Source organism: Malus domestica, chromosome 13, assembly GCF_042453785.1.
Source record: "Malus domestica chromosome 13, GDT2T_hap1".
NCBI lineage: Eukaryota > Viridiplantae > Streptophyta > Magnoliopsida > Rosales > Rosaceae > Malus > Malus domestica.
In genome coordinates this window covers 7,673,860-7,687,406 of record NC_091673.1, presented here as the reverse complement: position 1 = coordinate 7,687,406, position 13,547 = coordinate 7,673,860, and the positions used below count along the sequence as shown (strand labels likewise).

At 38.6% G+C, this 13,547-nt stretch overlaps 4 protein-coding genes across 8 annotated transcripts; 1 reads left to right on the top strand and 3 right to left on the bottom strand.

Annotated features, from left to right (window-relative positions):
- Positions 1-866: 866 nt before the first annotated feature.
- LOC103452088 (uncharacterized) lies at positions 867-1,414 on the bottom strand. Its single transcript, XM_008391575.3, has one exon. The coding sequence runs from the start codon at positions 1,174-1,176 to the stop codon at positions 991-993; it is 186 nt and encodes a 61-aa protein (XP_008389797.1). The 5' UTR covers positions 1,177-1,414; the 3' UTR covers positions 867-990.
- Positions 1,415-1,865: 451 nt separating this feature from the next.
- LOC103452085 (uncharacterized) lies at positions 1,866-4,042 on the bottom strand. Of its 2 annotated transcripts, none has more exons than XM_008391571.4 (3): positions 3,911-4,042; positions 3,632-3,816; positions 1,866-3,102 (listed from the first exon to the last, which is right to left on the bottom strand). In XM_008391571.4, exons 2-3 carry the CDS (start codon positions 3,774-3,776, stop codon positions 2,090-2,092), a joined length of 1,158 nt encoding a protein of 385 aa, XP_008389793.2. In that variant the 5' UTR covers positions 3,777-3,816; positions 3,911-4,042; the 3' UTR covers positions 1,866-2,089. The 2 variants fall into 2 exon arrangements, with proteins under 2 accessions (XP_008389793.2, XP_008389794.2); XM_008391572.4 differs by having other exon boundaries at positions 1,866-3,086; positions 3,911-4,030.
- A 65-nt stretch (positions 4,043-4,107) lies between these two features.
- Positions 4,108-8,190, top strand: LOC103452087 (trihelix transcription factor GT-1-like). Of its 4 annotated transcripts, none has more exons than XM_070810427.1 (5): positions 4,160-4,865; positions 6,627-6,665; positions 7,125-7,271; positions 7,438-7,662; positions 7,798-8,190. In XM_070810427.1, the coding sequence occupies exons 1-5, from the start codon at positions 4,328-4,330 to the stop codon at positions 7,998-8,000; spliced, it is 1,152 nt and encodes a 383-aa protein (XP_070666528.1). In that variant the 5' UTR covers positions 4,160-4,327; the 3' UTR covers positions 8,001-8,190. The 4 variants fall into 4 exon arrangements, with proteins under 4 accessions (XP_028946723.1, XP_070666528.1, XP_070666529.1 ...); XM_070810428.1 differs by having other exon boundaries at positions 6,627-6,668; positions 7,143-7,271; XM_029090890.2 differs by lacking the exon at positions 6,627-6,665 and having other exon boundaries at positions 4,108-4,865; positions 7,140-7,271.
- Positions 8,191-9,868: 1,678 nt separating this feature from the next.
- Positions 9,869-11,685, bottom strand: LOC103452084 (mitotic spindle checkpoint protein MAD2). Its single transcript, XM_008391569.4, has 7 exons — positions 11,351-11,685; positions 11,217-11,232; positions 10,956-11,086; positions 10,748-10,868; positions 10,533-10,636; positions 10,325-10,446; positions 9,869-10,205 (listed from the first exon to the last, which is right to left on the bottom strand). Exons 1-7 carry the CDS (start codon positions 11,421-11,423, stop codon positions 10,149-10,151), a joined length of 624 nt encoding a protein of 207 aa, XP_008389791.1. The 5' UTR covers positions 11,424-11,685; the 3' UTR covers positions 9,869-10,148.
- Between the last annotated feature and the right edge of the window lie 1,862 nt (positions 11,686-13,547).

Below are 13,547 nucleotides of genomic sequence, written 5' to 3'. Positions count from 1 at the left end.
CTCTTCCTCGAAGTGGAGGCAAGGAAGAAGTGTGTTTTGGTTATGTATGAGCATCACATTTACATCTTATTTTATATTTTTAAGATATGTAAATATGAGTTATACCTCAATTCAGCGTATGTAAATTTGAGATCTAATTTTTTTTGCTTTAATTATTAGGGCCTAGCTTTGAAATATGTATATGTACATTTTTCGGCCAAAATGATTATTTTACATTCTGTTTATTGAAGAGTTTTCCATCCAACTAGAAATGTAAAGTGCTCAAACATTGACATTTTACATCTCCTATTAGAGATGCTCTAGGTCTACGAAAAAGATTATTCACGTTTTTGATAGCTCTTTCTTACATATATAATTATGTCGAGGATGCGGATAAAATTAATTTTTCTCACATGATAATGCGTGATTGACTTGAAACATTGTCATCATAACGTTGCCATCTCATGCGCAAGGATGTTTCTCTCGCCTTACATGCGTGGTCGAACTCAACACGACATTGATCATATATACGCTCACATTTCTTGCGTGGGGCTAACTGAAATATTCGCTCAGAAACGAAGGAAGACATCCATTTTTGCTGCACATTTTACTTCTTGTTGGCAACAGAGACGGATCCATGCGTTTGTCACGGACACGACCGCTTATGACAATCGATATTCATGCAACGAGATGCTCATATGGCGATATCTCAAGCAAATCACGCAATGTCACATTGGAAAATTCAAATGCAAAACAATACGTGATTGATTGATATACCTCTATAGTAACGTACCGGTTATACGTTACTTCTCATTTTCATGATGTTCCATGTTAATTTACAGCAAGCAATAACATTGATTGTAAATTAGCCGAGAAAAACGAGAAAATTAATTGAATTTTTTTAGCATTAAACCATTTTTTTCAACAGAAAATATGAAGACAAATGGGGTTAACTGGTTAGTGACAATATATATTGCTGGAAGAAGCTACATTGTTCAACAGTGTAGTGTTTTATTGCCCATCTTCTTTCTGAGTTTTCTTCTTGAGCTTCTCCACCCACTTGAAGCTCAAAATCGCCTTCCCGAAGCTACTCTTCGATCCATCCTTGCCCTTCTTCTTGTCCTTGTCGGATGATCCCGATGGCGGCGGGTCGGGGTTGTTGTCCCATTGATCAGCCCAGGACAGACCAGAATCCATTGTCCTCTTCGTTTTTTCTTTTCTTTCTCTTGTGTTCTTCTTTTCAGAGGTTAAAAACTTCTTTTAGCGACAGAGCTTTGGCAATTTGTTCAAAAGGGTTAGTTTGCTTATTTTAATCCAGTGTTGTTTTTTCCTTTAATTTGATCGAAAGGAAAATTGTTTGGCAGTAGTTCGTTACGTTTGATGAACAAGTTTAGAAATTTGTCCAACGGTCTTTTGCTTATTATGTAACCCGATATTTCTCGAACCAACTCGATTATCCTTAATTCGGTCATGTTCCTTATTGGATTAAAGTAGTTAGTAATAAACTCGTTTTCTTTTGTCGGAATTCATGTGATGTAAAAAATATACAACGACCATAAATAACTGATTACACGCAAGATTTTGCCATTTCTATCAACGGCGGTTGACCGAGTCTAGCAGCAGGCAACGAGCAGTCAAGTCAAACTCTAAAATCTACATCCATGCTAAGCCCTGTAAATTATAACTAACCATGCCATTCAGACAATGCCTGTTTTGGAAAGTGGTATTTTTATCATCTTAGATAGCCATTTCTTCTCCAATGTCGTCGGTATTTCCATAATCTCGCTGAGATTACATGATGCTTCGTGCATATGCCGATGTTCCGGACAGAAATGGAGGAAAATTCTTGACTGGTGAAGGTGTTCATTCAAAATAAAAGAAGCAAATTCAAAACAAATAAACCGTTACAGATGTTTAAAATCTCTAATTCGGTCAAAATTAACCAAAAGTATCTAATGAACCAGAAATAATCGAACTATATAAATACACCATGAGATGCAATACAATTGACTAATGAAATCGCGAACCGTAGGATTACAATTTAAAGCATCAAAGGTAGGGGAAACAAAATATGGATCAATTTCCCTCATCCCTTGACTTGAACCTACGTCTAGAAAAATTCGACATGACCTGCAATTTCTCTGCACAACAGCTTAGACTCACTGGCAAGCTTCAAGCTTTTGACAATGGCAAGCCCTGTTTGTTTGTGTGTGGAAGTCGGAATATATTGCTTGGCCTCTTCTTCTTTCCCCAGCAATAGAGCCTCCCTCGCCGGAACCACATTTTCCCACCAGAATTCCCGTAAAATTCCATGCATCAAGTTCCAATAACTCCGGTCCCTGCACACGCGAAATATTGTGCTTCCATTCGGTGTCCAGCAGTACAGATCAACCCACTCTCTGTCCATTACCTCCATTTGGCCCTGCATCTGAGGCATGTAATAGAAAGGCATGGTTGACCACGGAAGAGCCTTGTCTGGCTTGCCCTTGTTGTACGGACACTTCACTTCCAGTATCCCACCACCTTGATAGCAATCAATAAGACCCTCGAGAAGACCATCAGGGGAGGCACCAATCCAACCATATCGCTCATCTGCGTGGGTAGCAAATCCGTATGAACTCACTTCGCGACCTGTGATGCTTTTGTACTTTTCAATGGCCACTTCTTCATTGAGCACGCCCCACTCCATGGCTCTCTTAGAAGCTTCCACAATTTGTTTCTCGGATTCAAATACCTTCTCCTGCCAGAGCTCTGGCCGGCGTGTCCCCTTCCAAAATCCCAAGGCAGTGCTGAAGGTGCTCGTGGTCAGCTTGTCCTTGCGTAGGGCAAACCACTCCTCTGATCGCTGGGGAGCATCAGATGGTGAAAGCCGGGTGGCTAGCACTAGCGACGATGGGGGGCGACGAATGATAAGAGGGGAAATTGGAGAGATCAATGGTTCGGTGCACGTGGAAAAAGGTCTCAAAATATCTTTCCTAAACCATATCTTTCTTGAGGATAGCAATGCTACTGCTTTATGGTGAGATCTGCAGAACATGGAGCAATAGGCATTACTTGTTGCTGATCTGACAATGCCATCCATAGCTACTTTGTTTCGTTGAAGGGTCCTGCAAAAGCCACACACTGCTTGAAAGTTTAGTTGAAGAAACTTCTTTGAATGGATATTTTTATCAACATTTGACACGAAAACATTGCGGCATTGATTTACAAAATCAACACACAAAATTCATCAGAAACAACGCGAAATAGGTTTCTTCGGCGCATTTAACATTACACAAACAGGCAGTAATCTTCTCCTTAATAAACAAAAAACTGAAAGCGAAGCATATTCTATTGTTCCTCCTTCACGACAAGTACTGATCCTTCTATCAGAGAAGGAACTGAATATTCGATCCTTCCTACTTAATGCATCATTCCATTCACGGTATTCGAAATGCGAAACATTCGAAAACAAGATAATCAAAGGACGAATGCTTACTCTAAATACAAATAATGCTACCGAGGAAAAGAAAGTAGAAAACCCACAAAGCTCAACTTCCTCCCCCAATCTCTCAATTCGATTTCAGAGACAAAACCCACATGATTAGCAGTCCTTAATTCGAAAATGAGGGAGATAAAAAACATATTGCACCGAAGGTGTTTGATTTAATACCTGAGAGACGGCTCCGACTAAAGGTTCCGACTTTGGGAGCTGCAGAGGAAGCAGGGCGTGGCTTGGGAGTCCGAGAGGTCACTCCTCCATGAATAAAATACAGAGAAGCTCTGGACCGGGCGGCAGAGACTTGGATGAGCTTCATCTCTCACAAATTTCCGGCAACCATTTTTAGGGTTTTGTTTCTGGCAAAATTTTAGAGAGAGAAGAAGATTTTAAGGCGGGTAGCAGTCTAGATGATAACATTTTTCCGAAATCCAAGACGCCACGTATTTTTACCTGTCTATTAACGACGTCGTTTTACTAAAAGCGGCTGTAAACGCAGCGATTAAAGTTCGGAACTTTGAGTAGCTCATTAACCAGAGAGAGAGGAGAGAGGAGAGAGAGCTGAAGTCTTTTCTTCCTTCTTCGCTAATCAAAAGACAAGAGCTTTAAATTCAAGCACTTTCCTCCCCTCTCTCTAGCTTCTCTCTCATTTCTCTCTCTAGAGAGCTCTTTCTGTCTCGGAGCTGAGAGAACCCCAAAACTCACCGACTGCAAAAAGTAACAAAAATGGGTTAGTTCTGCTGCTGCTAAGTACTTCACTTTCTTGTTCTCCTCCTCCTCCCACTATCCGTCTGAGTCGGAATCGGACCCACATTCACAACTCTCTCCCCTTTTCAGCAAACTCATATTTTTAATTTCCACACCCACGGCATGTACTCGGAGAAGCCTCAACCAATCGATTTCTACAAGGAGGAAGGCAGTCGGGACATGATGATGGAGGTGGTCGTTTCAAACGAACTCTCCCAATCCCAATCTCAAGCTCATCTCCACCAGCCGCCGCCGCAGCAGATGCTGATGGGGGACAGCAGCGGAGAGGACCACGAAGTGAGGGCGCCGAAGAAGCGAGCTGAGACTTGGGTGCAAGACGAGACCCGTAGCTTAATAGCCCTCCGCCGCGAGATGGACAGCTTGTTCAACACCTCCAAGTCGAACAAGCACTTGTGGGAGCAGATTTCGGCGAAGATGAGGGAAAAAGGGTTCGATCGGTCGCCGACGATGTGCACGGACAAGTGGAGGAACTTGCTGAAGGAGTTCAAGAAGGCTAAGCACCATGATAGGGGAAGTGGGTCTGCAAAGATGTCGTATTACAAGGAGATTGAGGAGATTTTGAAGGAGAGAAGCAAGAATCCGCAGCACAAAAGCCCCACTCTCCCAAAGGTCGATTCTTTCGTGCAATTTTCGGATAAAGGTATCGAGTTTTTCTTTCCTTTTTTTCTGAATTTTCAGGTTGCTGTCTGAATATTTGTGTTCCAATTCGAGGTGGGGTTGTTAAACTTGAGCTGAAAATTTTAGTGTTTTGAAGAAAATTCTTAAATTAGAGGGGTTGGGATTGGTTGTCTTCCCTTTTATGTATATGTTGGTTTTCTGTAGTTTTTCCATTTGTGTAAGTGGTTCATGTTTCTCTGAATTTGGTACATTATTAATCTGTTAGAAAATAAATTTAGAGGGTTTCATTTATTGTTTCAATTTAGAAATGTTTCTGTCTATGGAAATGGCTATAATTAGTAATGTGGAGTATGACCGTAGTTAAGTCATCGTCTTCAAACTGCAGATGAATTGAGTAGTTCCTGCAATAATTGCTCTCTAAGACATAGATATGATAATTCTGCATGCACATCTGGGTGTGATGGCTAACGATAAATACAAGATATGAAAATCATGATGTGATTTGATGTTATTTATCGGAAACGGACTGTGCGGTAAATTAGTTTTGAGTATGTTGCACACCACTTGATTGCGATCTGGAATACTGGGTTGGGTGAGGCTGAGGTTCATTACGCTTAATATGCAGTCTGGATGTATTTTCCAGTTTTGGCTATGAGATTGCACATCTAATAAACCAGTGGAGGGAAATTAACAGATTATTGTAACCTAGTCAAACTCAAAAGTCATTTTGTTCTTGGTCGAGACTTGGTTGAGAATGGAAGCTCACTTAATATGATTGTTTCCCAACAATCTTGTGCTTTACATAAATGAACAGAAATATGAGGCTAGAAGCAAGAAAGAATGTTTGGGTTTTCTAGTGTTCTAGTTTGGAAATGTACTCTGTTTGCATTTGCTTTATATTATAAAAGATGCATAAGGTATTGGCTTATTGTGGCAACGCATTGAATTTGTCCTTTTTCTTATCATTTTTTATTATAGAGGTGTCGTATGTTGGGTTTCAAAGCATGTTGACGCGCATGAGATGTTGTGTAGTATTTAGTAAAGTATTGAAGGCACTGCTTCATACAAAACAAATCTTATATACAAGGAAATTTTTCATGTCTAATTATTTTTCTGTGTCGTGGTTGTTTTTTTCCGTCTTAATGGTACTCTGGCATCTGTTCTAGACATTGTAGGCTGTATAAAACACCATTTCCTGTGATGATATCCACTGACATCAACTTCGGATGTTACATTTTCTATAGTGCGCTCTAAAGACTTTATCAAATAACGACACGTTGTGAAGTTGCAAGAAATGCATAACTTCTGTAAACGGACAATGGGGGGACTTATCTGTTGAGTTGCGCTGTTTTAAGCGGCCTTGCAATTTGGGGTGGGCTGTGTGACCTTACCTTGTGGGGTGGGGGAAAGTTAGGAATGGGCTGGGCTGGCTCTTATAGGTTTTCATTTTTTTTCCTTTTCTTGTCCTAATTTGGGGAGCACTGCAGCTCAGGTGATCCTTGCCCATGTTCCGTCCATGTTCCTTATGCATCAAGTGCTGCATGGGGGATTGCACAACTCATTCCTTTTCTTTTCCTTCACTTGGGTAGTGCCTTGTGTTCTTTAGTCTTTTCTTTTGAAAGTTCTGCTATTGCATCACCTAGTTGGACTTGGATTTAGGGGTGAAATGTTATAACTAGTTCATATGGGTGAAAATTTTGCAACATAAATGACTTCTTCTTTCCGCACCTCTCCATTGTCTATGTAGTTGAAAATCCATTTGACTGATTTTCTGATCATGTAGGTATTGAAGATGCAAGCATTTCTTTTGCACCTGTTGAAGCTATATTAATTAATTAAATTTAATCTGAGTTTTAGTATTCTGGTGGGTGTTTATGTTGTTTCATCACCTAATTACTGGCTAGCCTGATAACTCTTGATCACTCTAAGAAATTATGATTGCTTTATCTTTTGGGGAATGATCAGTTCGTTAAGGTTATTCAGGTACAACCATCTCAAATAGCTCATCTCATGGCTCATGTTGGATATTACTAGCATACTAGATGGCATTCAAGATTCAATGACCAGTGATTAAGCTTTTTTCTTCTTTTTTATTGTCAACGCTGATTTCTGTTTTTTCTTTTCGTTTTGGCCGGAAATGATGAGTTCTTCACTTTGTAAGGAAAAATTGAAGCATATTAACTTCTCTGCGTGTTTCATGTCCTATGTTCTGCTTCTATATATAATATTTTTCCCAAGTCATTTTTTCTTTTCAAAGAGACATCTATCCTCTCTTTTTAAGTTCCTTGGTGTGCAGCTAGTGGCAGGCCAACACTCAATCTTGAAAGACGTTTGGATCACGATGGTCACCCTCTTGCCATCACTGCAGCTGATGCAGTTACACCAGGTGGAGTTCCACCATGGAATTGGAGAGAAACCCCTGGAAATGGTAAGTATATTAAATTGAAGTTGTGAAATTTTCTCAACGGGTGTCTTGTTGTATGTGTTTATGCTCCAAACATTTTTTGCGGATGAGTAGCACCCAAGATATATCGTTATTATGTTATCAATACTTCATTTATTTCAAATTCTTTTCGTTTCTTTTTTTTTGGCAGGTGGGGAGGGTCAAGCATATGGTGGTAGAGTCATATTAGTCACTTGGGGTGATTATACTAGAAGGATTGGTATCGATGGCACCGCAGATGCCATTAAGGATGCAATTAAGTCTGCTTTTAGGTTGAGAACAAAACGCTCCTTCTGGTTGGAGGATGAAGACCAGATAGTCCGAAGTCTTGACAGGGACATGCCTCTCGGGAATTACACTCTTCATCTTGATGAAGGTATAGGTTACATATCAACCATAATGAATTTAAATGTTACTTAGCCATCGGCTAAATGAAAAAATGGTTGAAAATTATATTTTCGTTTGGTCCCCCTTTCATAATGAAAACTTGATGCTAAAGTCCTAATTTCAGGGGTGGCCATCAAAGTGTGCCTCTATGACGAGTCGGACCACATACCAGTACATACAGAGGAGAAGCTATTCTACACGGAAGAAGATTATCGCGAGTTTCTGTCCCGCAGGGGGTGGTCGTGTCTGAGGGAGTTTGATGGGTACAGAAATATTGAAAATATGGATGAACTTCGCCCGGGTGCAATATACCGCGGTGTGAGTTGAGGGTACCAAACGTGCCCTTGTAATGTTCCCTTCTCAATGTAATAGTGGATGGTTTATGGACCCTCTTTTTGTTCAGTGCTGCACATTGTGTATTATGGCAGGTCAAAGACGATTTTATCCTTGCACAGTGGCCTCTGCTGTTTGTAATTATGTACGTTTGAAGTTACAAACAAGTTTCTACTCTTCTACACATCATTACCTCCTTTCATGTTCATGTTCATTTATGTCTTACGGTTCTTCTGCTTCCCTTTTTTTATTGTTTTTTTACAAATCAAGGTGCCTTTTGCTAACCATTTCGTTTTCAATTAAGGGTAAACTGTCGGTTTACCCCCTGAACTTTCACCTCACTTTCGATTTCCCCCCTGAACTTTTCTATTGGAAAATTAAGGACTCAAACTAATTTTTTTAGCCAATTTGCCCCCTACCGTTAGTTTTTCATATATTCCATCCATATTTCCGTTAAGTGAGACCATGTGCATAACATGTGAGGATAGTTAAGTCATTTCAATTTAAAAATGATTAAAAACTGAAAATAAATAATAATAATAATTTTCCCTCTATTTTTTCCCACTAATTCCTATCCTCAATTTTAATTTTCCCTCTCATTCCTATGCATGAGAAATAACATATGGTGTTATTGTCTTCATAAGTAGCTAAGTTAATCTTTTTTTTGAAGCATGTACTACCATTTTTATTTTCTCTAACAAATTAATAATTTGACAAATGCTTATGGTGTTATTGTCTCCAAAGCAGTGCATTAATATAAGAAACATGTCCATAAAAAAGACTAGGGTTTCTTATATTAATGCACTGCTTTGGAGACAATAGCACCATTATCATTTGTCAAATTATTAATTTGTTAGAGAAAATAAAAATGGTAGACAATAACACCATATGTCATTTCTCATGCATAGGAATGAGAGGGAAAAATAAAATCGAGGATAGGAATTAGCGGGAAAAAATAGAGGGAAAGTTTTGCTTTTTTTATTATTTTTAGTTTTTTAATCATTTTTAAGAGTGAAATAACTTAACTACCCTCACATGTTGTGCACATGGTCTCACTTAACGGAAATATGGATGGAATATATGAAAAACTAACGGTAGGGGGCAAATTGGCTAAAAAAATTAGTTTGAGTCCTTAATTTTCCAATGGAAAAGTTCAGGGGGGAAATCGAAAGTGAGATGAAAGTTCAGGGGGTAAACCGACAGTTTACTCTTCAATTAATTCATTTTTTGGTCATTAAACGGCTCCTAAACCTTTAATTTTCTGTTAATATAATTTTCCAACCGACTAGTATGGGTGGTCTTAATTTTCCTTATTGGTGGTCACTCATGGGTAAACTTTTCAGTAAGACTGTCACACCGACATGTAGTAGTCCAAATCCACTGGTATCTATTGTGCATATATTTTATCGTGCACACATCATAACTAGTGTATCAGTAACATCATTTTACATGGTGTGACCTTGTTCAAGTTTTCCTTGGAGCATCTCCAAATAGAGATGTGTAACACATAATACATTTCTTGTTGGTTGGAAAACTCTCCCATGAGCAATTTTTTTGAGAAAAATAAAATATATTCATCTTGGACGAAAGATGTAGTAAATATTTAATAGATTGTGAATTTACCCTTTTTTTTAGAGCCCAAATTAATTTACATCTCCATTGAGACAAATCCAAATTTAATTTACATCTCCCGGAAGTATAAATGTCAAATTTACACATCTTCATTGGAACAAAATTTACTTTCCCACCAATTCAAAAATTTGGTACCATTTTATTGGGCCCAGCATATGCTGAAAGCAGAAACATTAGTGAGTTGTTTCATGCGATTTAAGTGATTTGTGTGTGCTGCATTTCGAAGAACATGGGAACAACAGAATCTGTTTTTATATATGAAAGCTAACACATTCGATGACTTGTCTGGTACGAAATGAATACAACTCAAAACACGCGTTCCACCCACCAACATACAATTATACATCCAACACCCACGTCAAAAACATCAAGACGGAAACACATCTTACGGATAGTTCAGTACACAATTTCTCATCCTCGTCCCAACCGTTGTAACAAATTGTGAATAAAAGATTCACAATACCAAAAGTCCACGAAACATTAATACTGGTTACCATCCCCCTCCTCTCCTTACTGCTCGTCCCATTCGTCGTTCTTGTACGACACTAGAGTGTCAACCTTGTGGATCTGCATGATCCAGCAAACAAATTAACTGTCAGCAACAAAAGCATTTTTCCTTTTTTATGGTGAAGAGATTTCTAAATGAATGAAAATAATGAAATGGGAATGCAACTTCTTGAACTTGCCTTGGTGTCAAAGGAATGCAGTTTCACTATTTCTGGATTTGTAATCAGTTTCGGATCACTCTCGATCCAAGTGAATGGGACTGCAACATCTTTATCCGTGTACGCCAACACATCAAACACACCTAAAGCAAGCAATCGAATAAATGAACATGATGAATACCAATATGAATAAGTAAATCATTTGGATAAGTGAGTGTGTTTGTCTTACAGGGTTCATCAAGGCATGGCAAGTAAGTGATGCTCGAAGCAATCTGTCTCATGATCGCTTGAATCTCCCTCATGATTTCCTTGTCACTCTTTTCCCTCGACATGCTTAAATCAAACATAACAAAACAATGAAACATGATTTAGAAATGAATAAAACAAACTGTAGTTTCATGCAACACGGGGGACTAAATATAATCCAAAATTGAATTGAATTACCCCTTCTCAACGACCTCACTGTCGGTCTCAATGCTGAAGTTCCACCTCTCCAGAACCTCACTGGTGGCCTTGCTCATTATGACCAGAACAACTCTCTGTAACTTTCCAGATTCCAGCCATTCTTTACAAAATGAATAAGTACATCGTGTCAAACTTTTCGGTATCAACGTACTAAAATAAATTAGACCCAAAAAGGGTAGAAAAGTACCAGAAAGCTGGGCAGTTAGGTTTGCAATGAAGGATTTGAGGCCCTCGTCTTGAGTAAGCAACATTGGCAATCCATATTTCTTCACCTTCACAAAGCTTTCCTCAGGATACACTCCTCGATTGTACAGAATACTAAAAGAATACCCAAAATTCCAACCAACATTAACTTCAATATCCAATAAATACATATCCCAAATGAAGCAAGCACAAAAAAAGATAACACAAACAACAAGATCAAAGACCAATATCCCATGCCCATTACCTGTTTGCTGAATATCCTGAAAGAACAAACGCAGAAAAAACACAAAACACAGAGATCAGACAAAGATTTCTCGGAAACCGAAAAATACCCAACAAAGAAAAATGAGAATCAAATCCAATCGATGATAAAACTACCGAAGAACTCGCTGACAATGGCGGCAGAGCCACGCAGAGTGATGATATCTTTGGTCGCTGTTTTTGAAGCCATTACTACGATGCGCTTCCAAACCCAGTAAAGATTCTACCCAACTTTTTGTTTGGCAAGAAAGAAAATACTGAACTTTCCAGAGAATAAAAAGAGGTTTTTGAGTTGTCCGCGATGAGGAGGCTGAAGAAATAGATTTTAGGGCTTTGAGAAAATCGACTAAAAGTAAAATAGTGCAAATGCAACGGCTAGTTTTTTTATTTTTTGTTATTCCGTCCGTCCGGGGGCTAACGGTAACTTTTTTAAATTTGCGCCATTTTCTGGTATGAAATTATGGAAGTGGGCCGGCTCTTTAGATTCCAGCGTCAGCGGGCCATGTGTGCTGCCACGTAACGAGGCCAAGAACGAAAAGTGTAATCTGAATGAAAACAAATACGAGAGGTTTTTCAGTGTACTCAAAACGGGAAGAGATCCTCTCACACCAAAACCATCAAGTCCAATCATTCGAGCATTTGAAATTTGATCCAATCATTAAAATTATTATAACTTTTTAAGCGACCCTCTATTTGTAGCTATTGGATCAAATTTCAAAAGTCTAGATTATTGGACTTGGTGGCTTTGGTGGGAGAGATCCAAAGAGGATCTCTTCCCCCTCAAAACATAGTCCAGACCTATGTCATTATACAATTGAAGAAACGCTAGAATAAAAAACTTTCTTCCGTCACTTACTATTACGGTTTAATGGTATCTTTTCACTTGTAAATGAGAGGTTTTATGTTTGATTTTCGCCAAAGACGAATTTGAACCATACTGTTGCTGCCCATTGTAAGGTTTAGTGCAATCCCTCACCTCATTAGTGTAGATAATATCATTTGTTCAAATTTTTTTTTATCTCTAATTGTATAATGACATGTGGTGTTCGTCATGTGTTTAGGACTCACTGAAAAATCTCATATTCAACATTTCTTGTTTGGTTGGATAGGACGAATACGACGTCGAATAAGGGAACCCGTGGCTGAGAGGCGGTCCTGAATTTTGTTGGATTTACATAAAGGCCCAAGTGTGTCAGGACCGAACCTGTTACAACAATTTCCTTCTTCGTTTTCTTCATCTTTGTGTACATATCATAACTTGTGGAACTCAAATTTCAATAGCAAATGAAAAATAATTATCGGTGGTGTTTGTTCTCATCCTCTATGATGCTGTCTTTACCAGTTGAACCCTTAATCGGGTTAAACTAATAACACGACGTATGTGATACAATTATAACATGACCAAATATATATAGTACGACGTGCGTGATACTGTTATAACACGATCAAACATATCTAATACGGCGTACATGATAAAGTTATTGTGTGTATCACAACTAGTACTGGAGGTACATTTATGCATTTTACACTCTGGAACCATAAAATAGAACATGAGACCACAATATTCATGCATACAGCATAACACAAAATAAGGGTGCAGAGACGTGTGACCCAAGCCAGTGTAGGCCACATTCAAACCCTAGCAAACCTAACTACGATTCTCATATGATATCACATAACCCTACTATATATATACCCACCACTTAAACTATTTGCGCGACGCACAAAAGTTGGTCGCGCAAAGTGTCATTCCGTTGCACAAATGTTTGCGTGACGGAAACTTCGTCGCGCAAAGATCGTGAAGAAAGACTTTACGCGACGAAAAATAGCATTGGTCGCAAAAACATGGCGCAATGGTTTAGCCTTTGTCGCACAAAATTTATAGGAACGAATGTGTTTGTCACATAAAATACCAAAATACAAGCGTGAGACGACTAGTATTCGTCTCTCGAAACTTTGCGCGACGACAGTTTACATTTGCGTGACGAAGCATTGTTAGTCGTTATAATATTACGAGACGAAGGAATTCGTCGCGCAAAAATAATTTTTTTTTAAAATTTAATTTTTAAATTTTGTTTTTTTTTATAAATTTTGTAATAAAATTAAATTGCAATTAAGAGAAAAATAATTTATTTAAATAAACATAAATGTATGTACAAGGAAAATGTTTAAAAAGTAAAGAAGTACAAACTTGTTGATGCACAAAACCGGAGGTCTTGGAACAACGTAAATCCGACCGTGAATCTGCAAGTAATGTAAATAACACAAGATGTATCATGGTTCACCCCAAGGTTTGGGCTACGTCCACACTGAT

Excerpts from the sequence above, each read along its gene's own strand:
- LOC103452088 (XM_008391575.3), bottom strand. The coding sequence starts at position 1,176 with ATGGATTCTGGTCTGTCCTGGGCTGATCAATGGGACAACAACCCCGAC.
- LOC103452085 (XM_008391571.4), bottom strand. The coding sequence starts at position 3,776 with ATGAAGCTCATCCAAGTCTCTGCCGCCCGGTCCAGAGCTTCTCTGTAT. Across the intron at positions 3,103-3,631 it reads TAGTCGGAGCCGTCTCTCAG|TGTGTGGCTTTTGCAGGACC; the intron begins GTATTAAATCAA and ends ACTTTCAAGCAG.
- LOC103452087 (XM_070810427.1), top strand. The coding sequence starts at position 4,328 with ATGTACTCGGAGAAGCCTCAACCAATCGATTTCTACAAGGAGGAAGGC. Across the intron at positions 7,272-7,437 it reads GAGAGAAACCCCTGGAAATG|GTGGGGAGGGTCAAGCATAT; the intron begins GTAAGTATATTA and ends TTTTTTTGGCAG. Across the intron at positions 7,663-7,797 it reads CACTCTTCATCTTGATGAAG|GGGTGGCCATCAAAGTGTGC; the intron begins GTATAGGTTACA and ends TCCTAATTTCAG.
- LOC103452084 (XM_008391569.4), bottom strand. The coding sequence starts at position 11,423 with ATGGCTTCAAAAACAGCGACCAAAGATATCATCACTCTGCGTGGCTCT. Across the intron at positions 10,637-10,747 it reads AGTGAGGTCGTTGAGAAGGG|CATGTCGAGGGAAAAGAGTG; the intron begins GTAATTCAATTC and ends GTTTGATTTAAG. Across the intron at positions 10,447-10,532 it reads GCCATGCCTTGATGAACCCT|GTGTGTTTGATGTGTTGGCG; the intron begins GTAAGACAAACA and ends TGCTTGCTTTAG.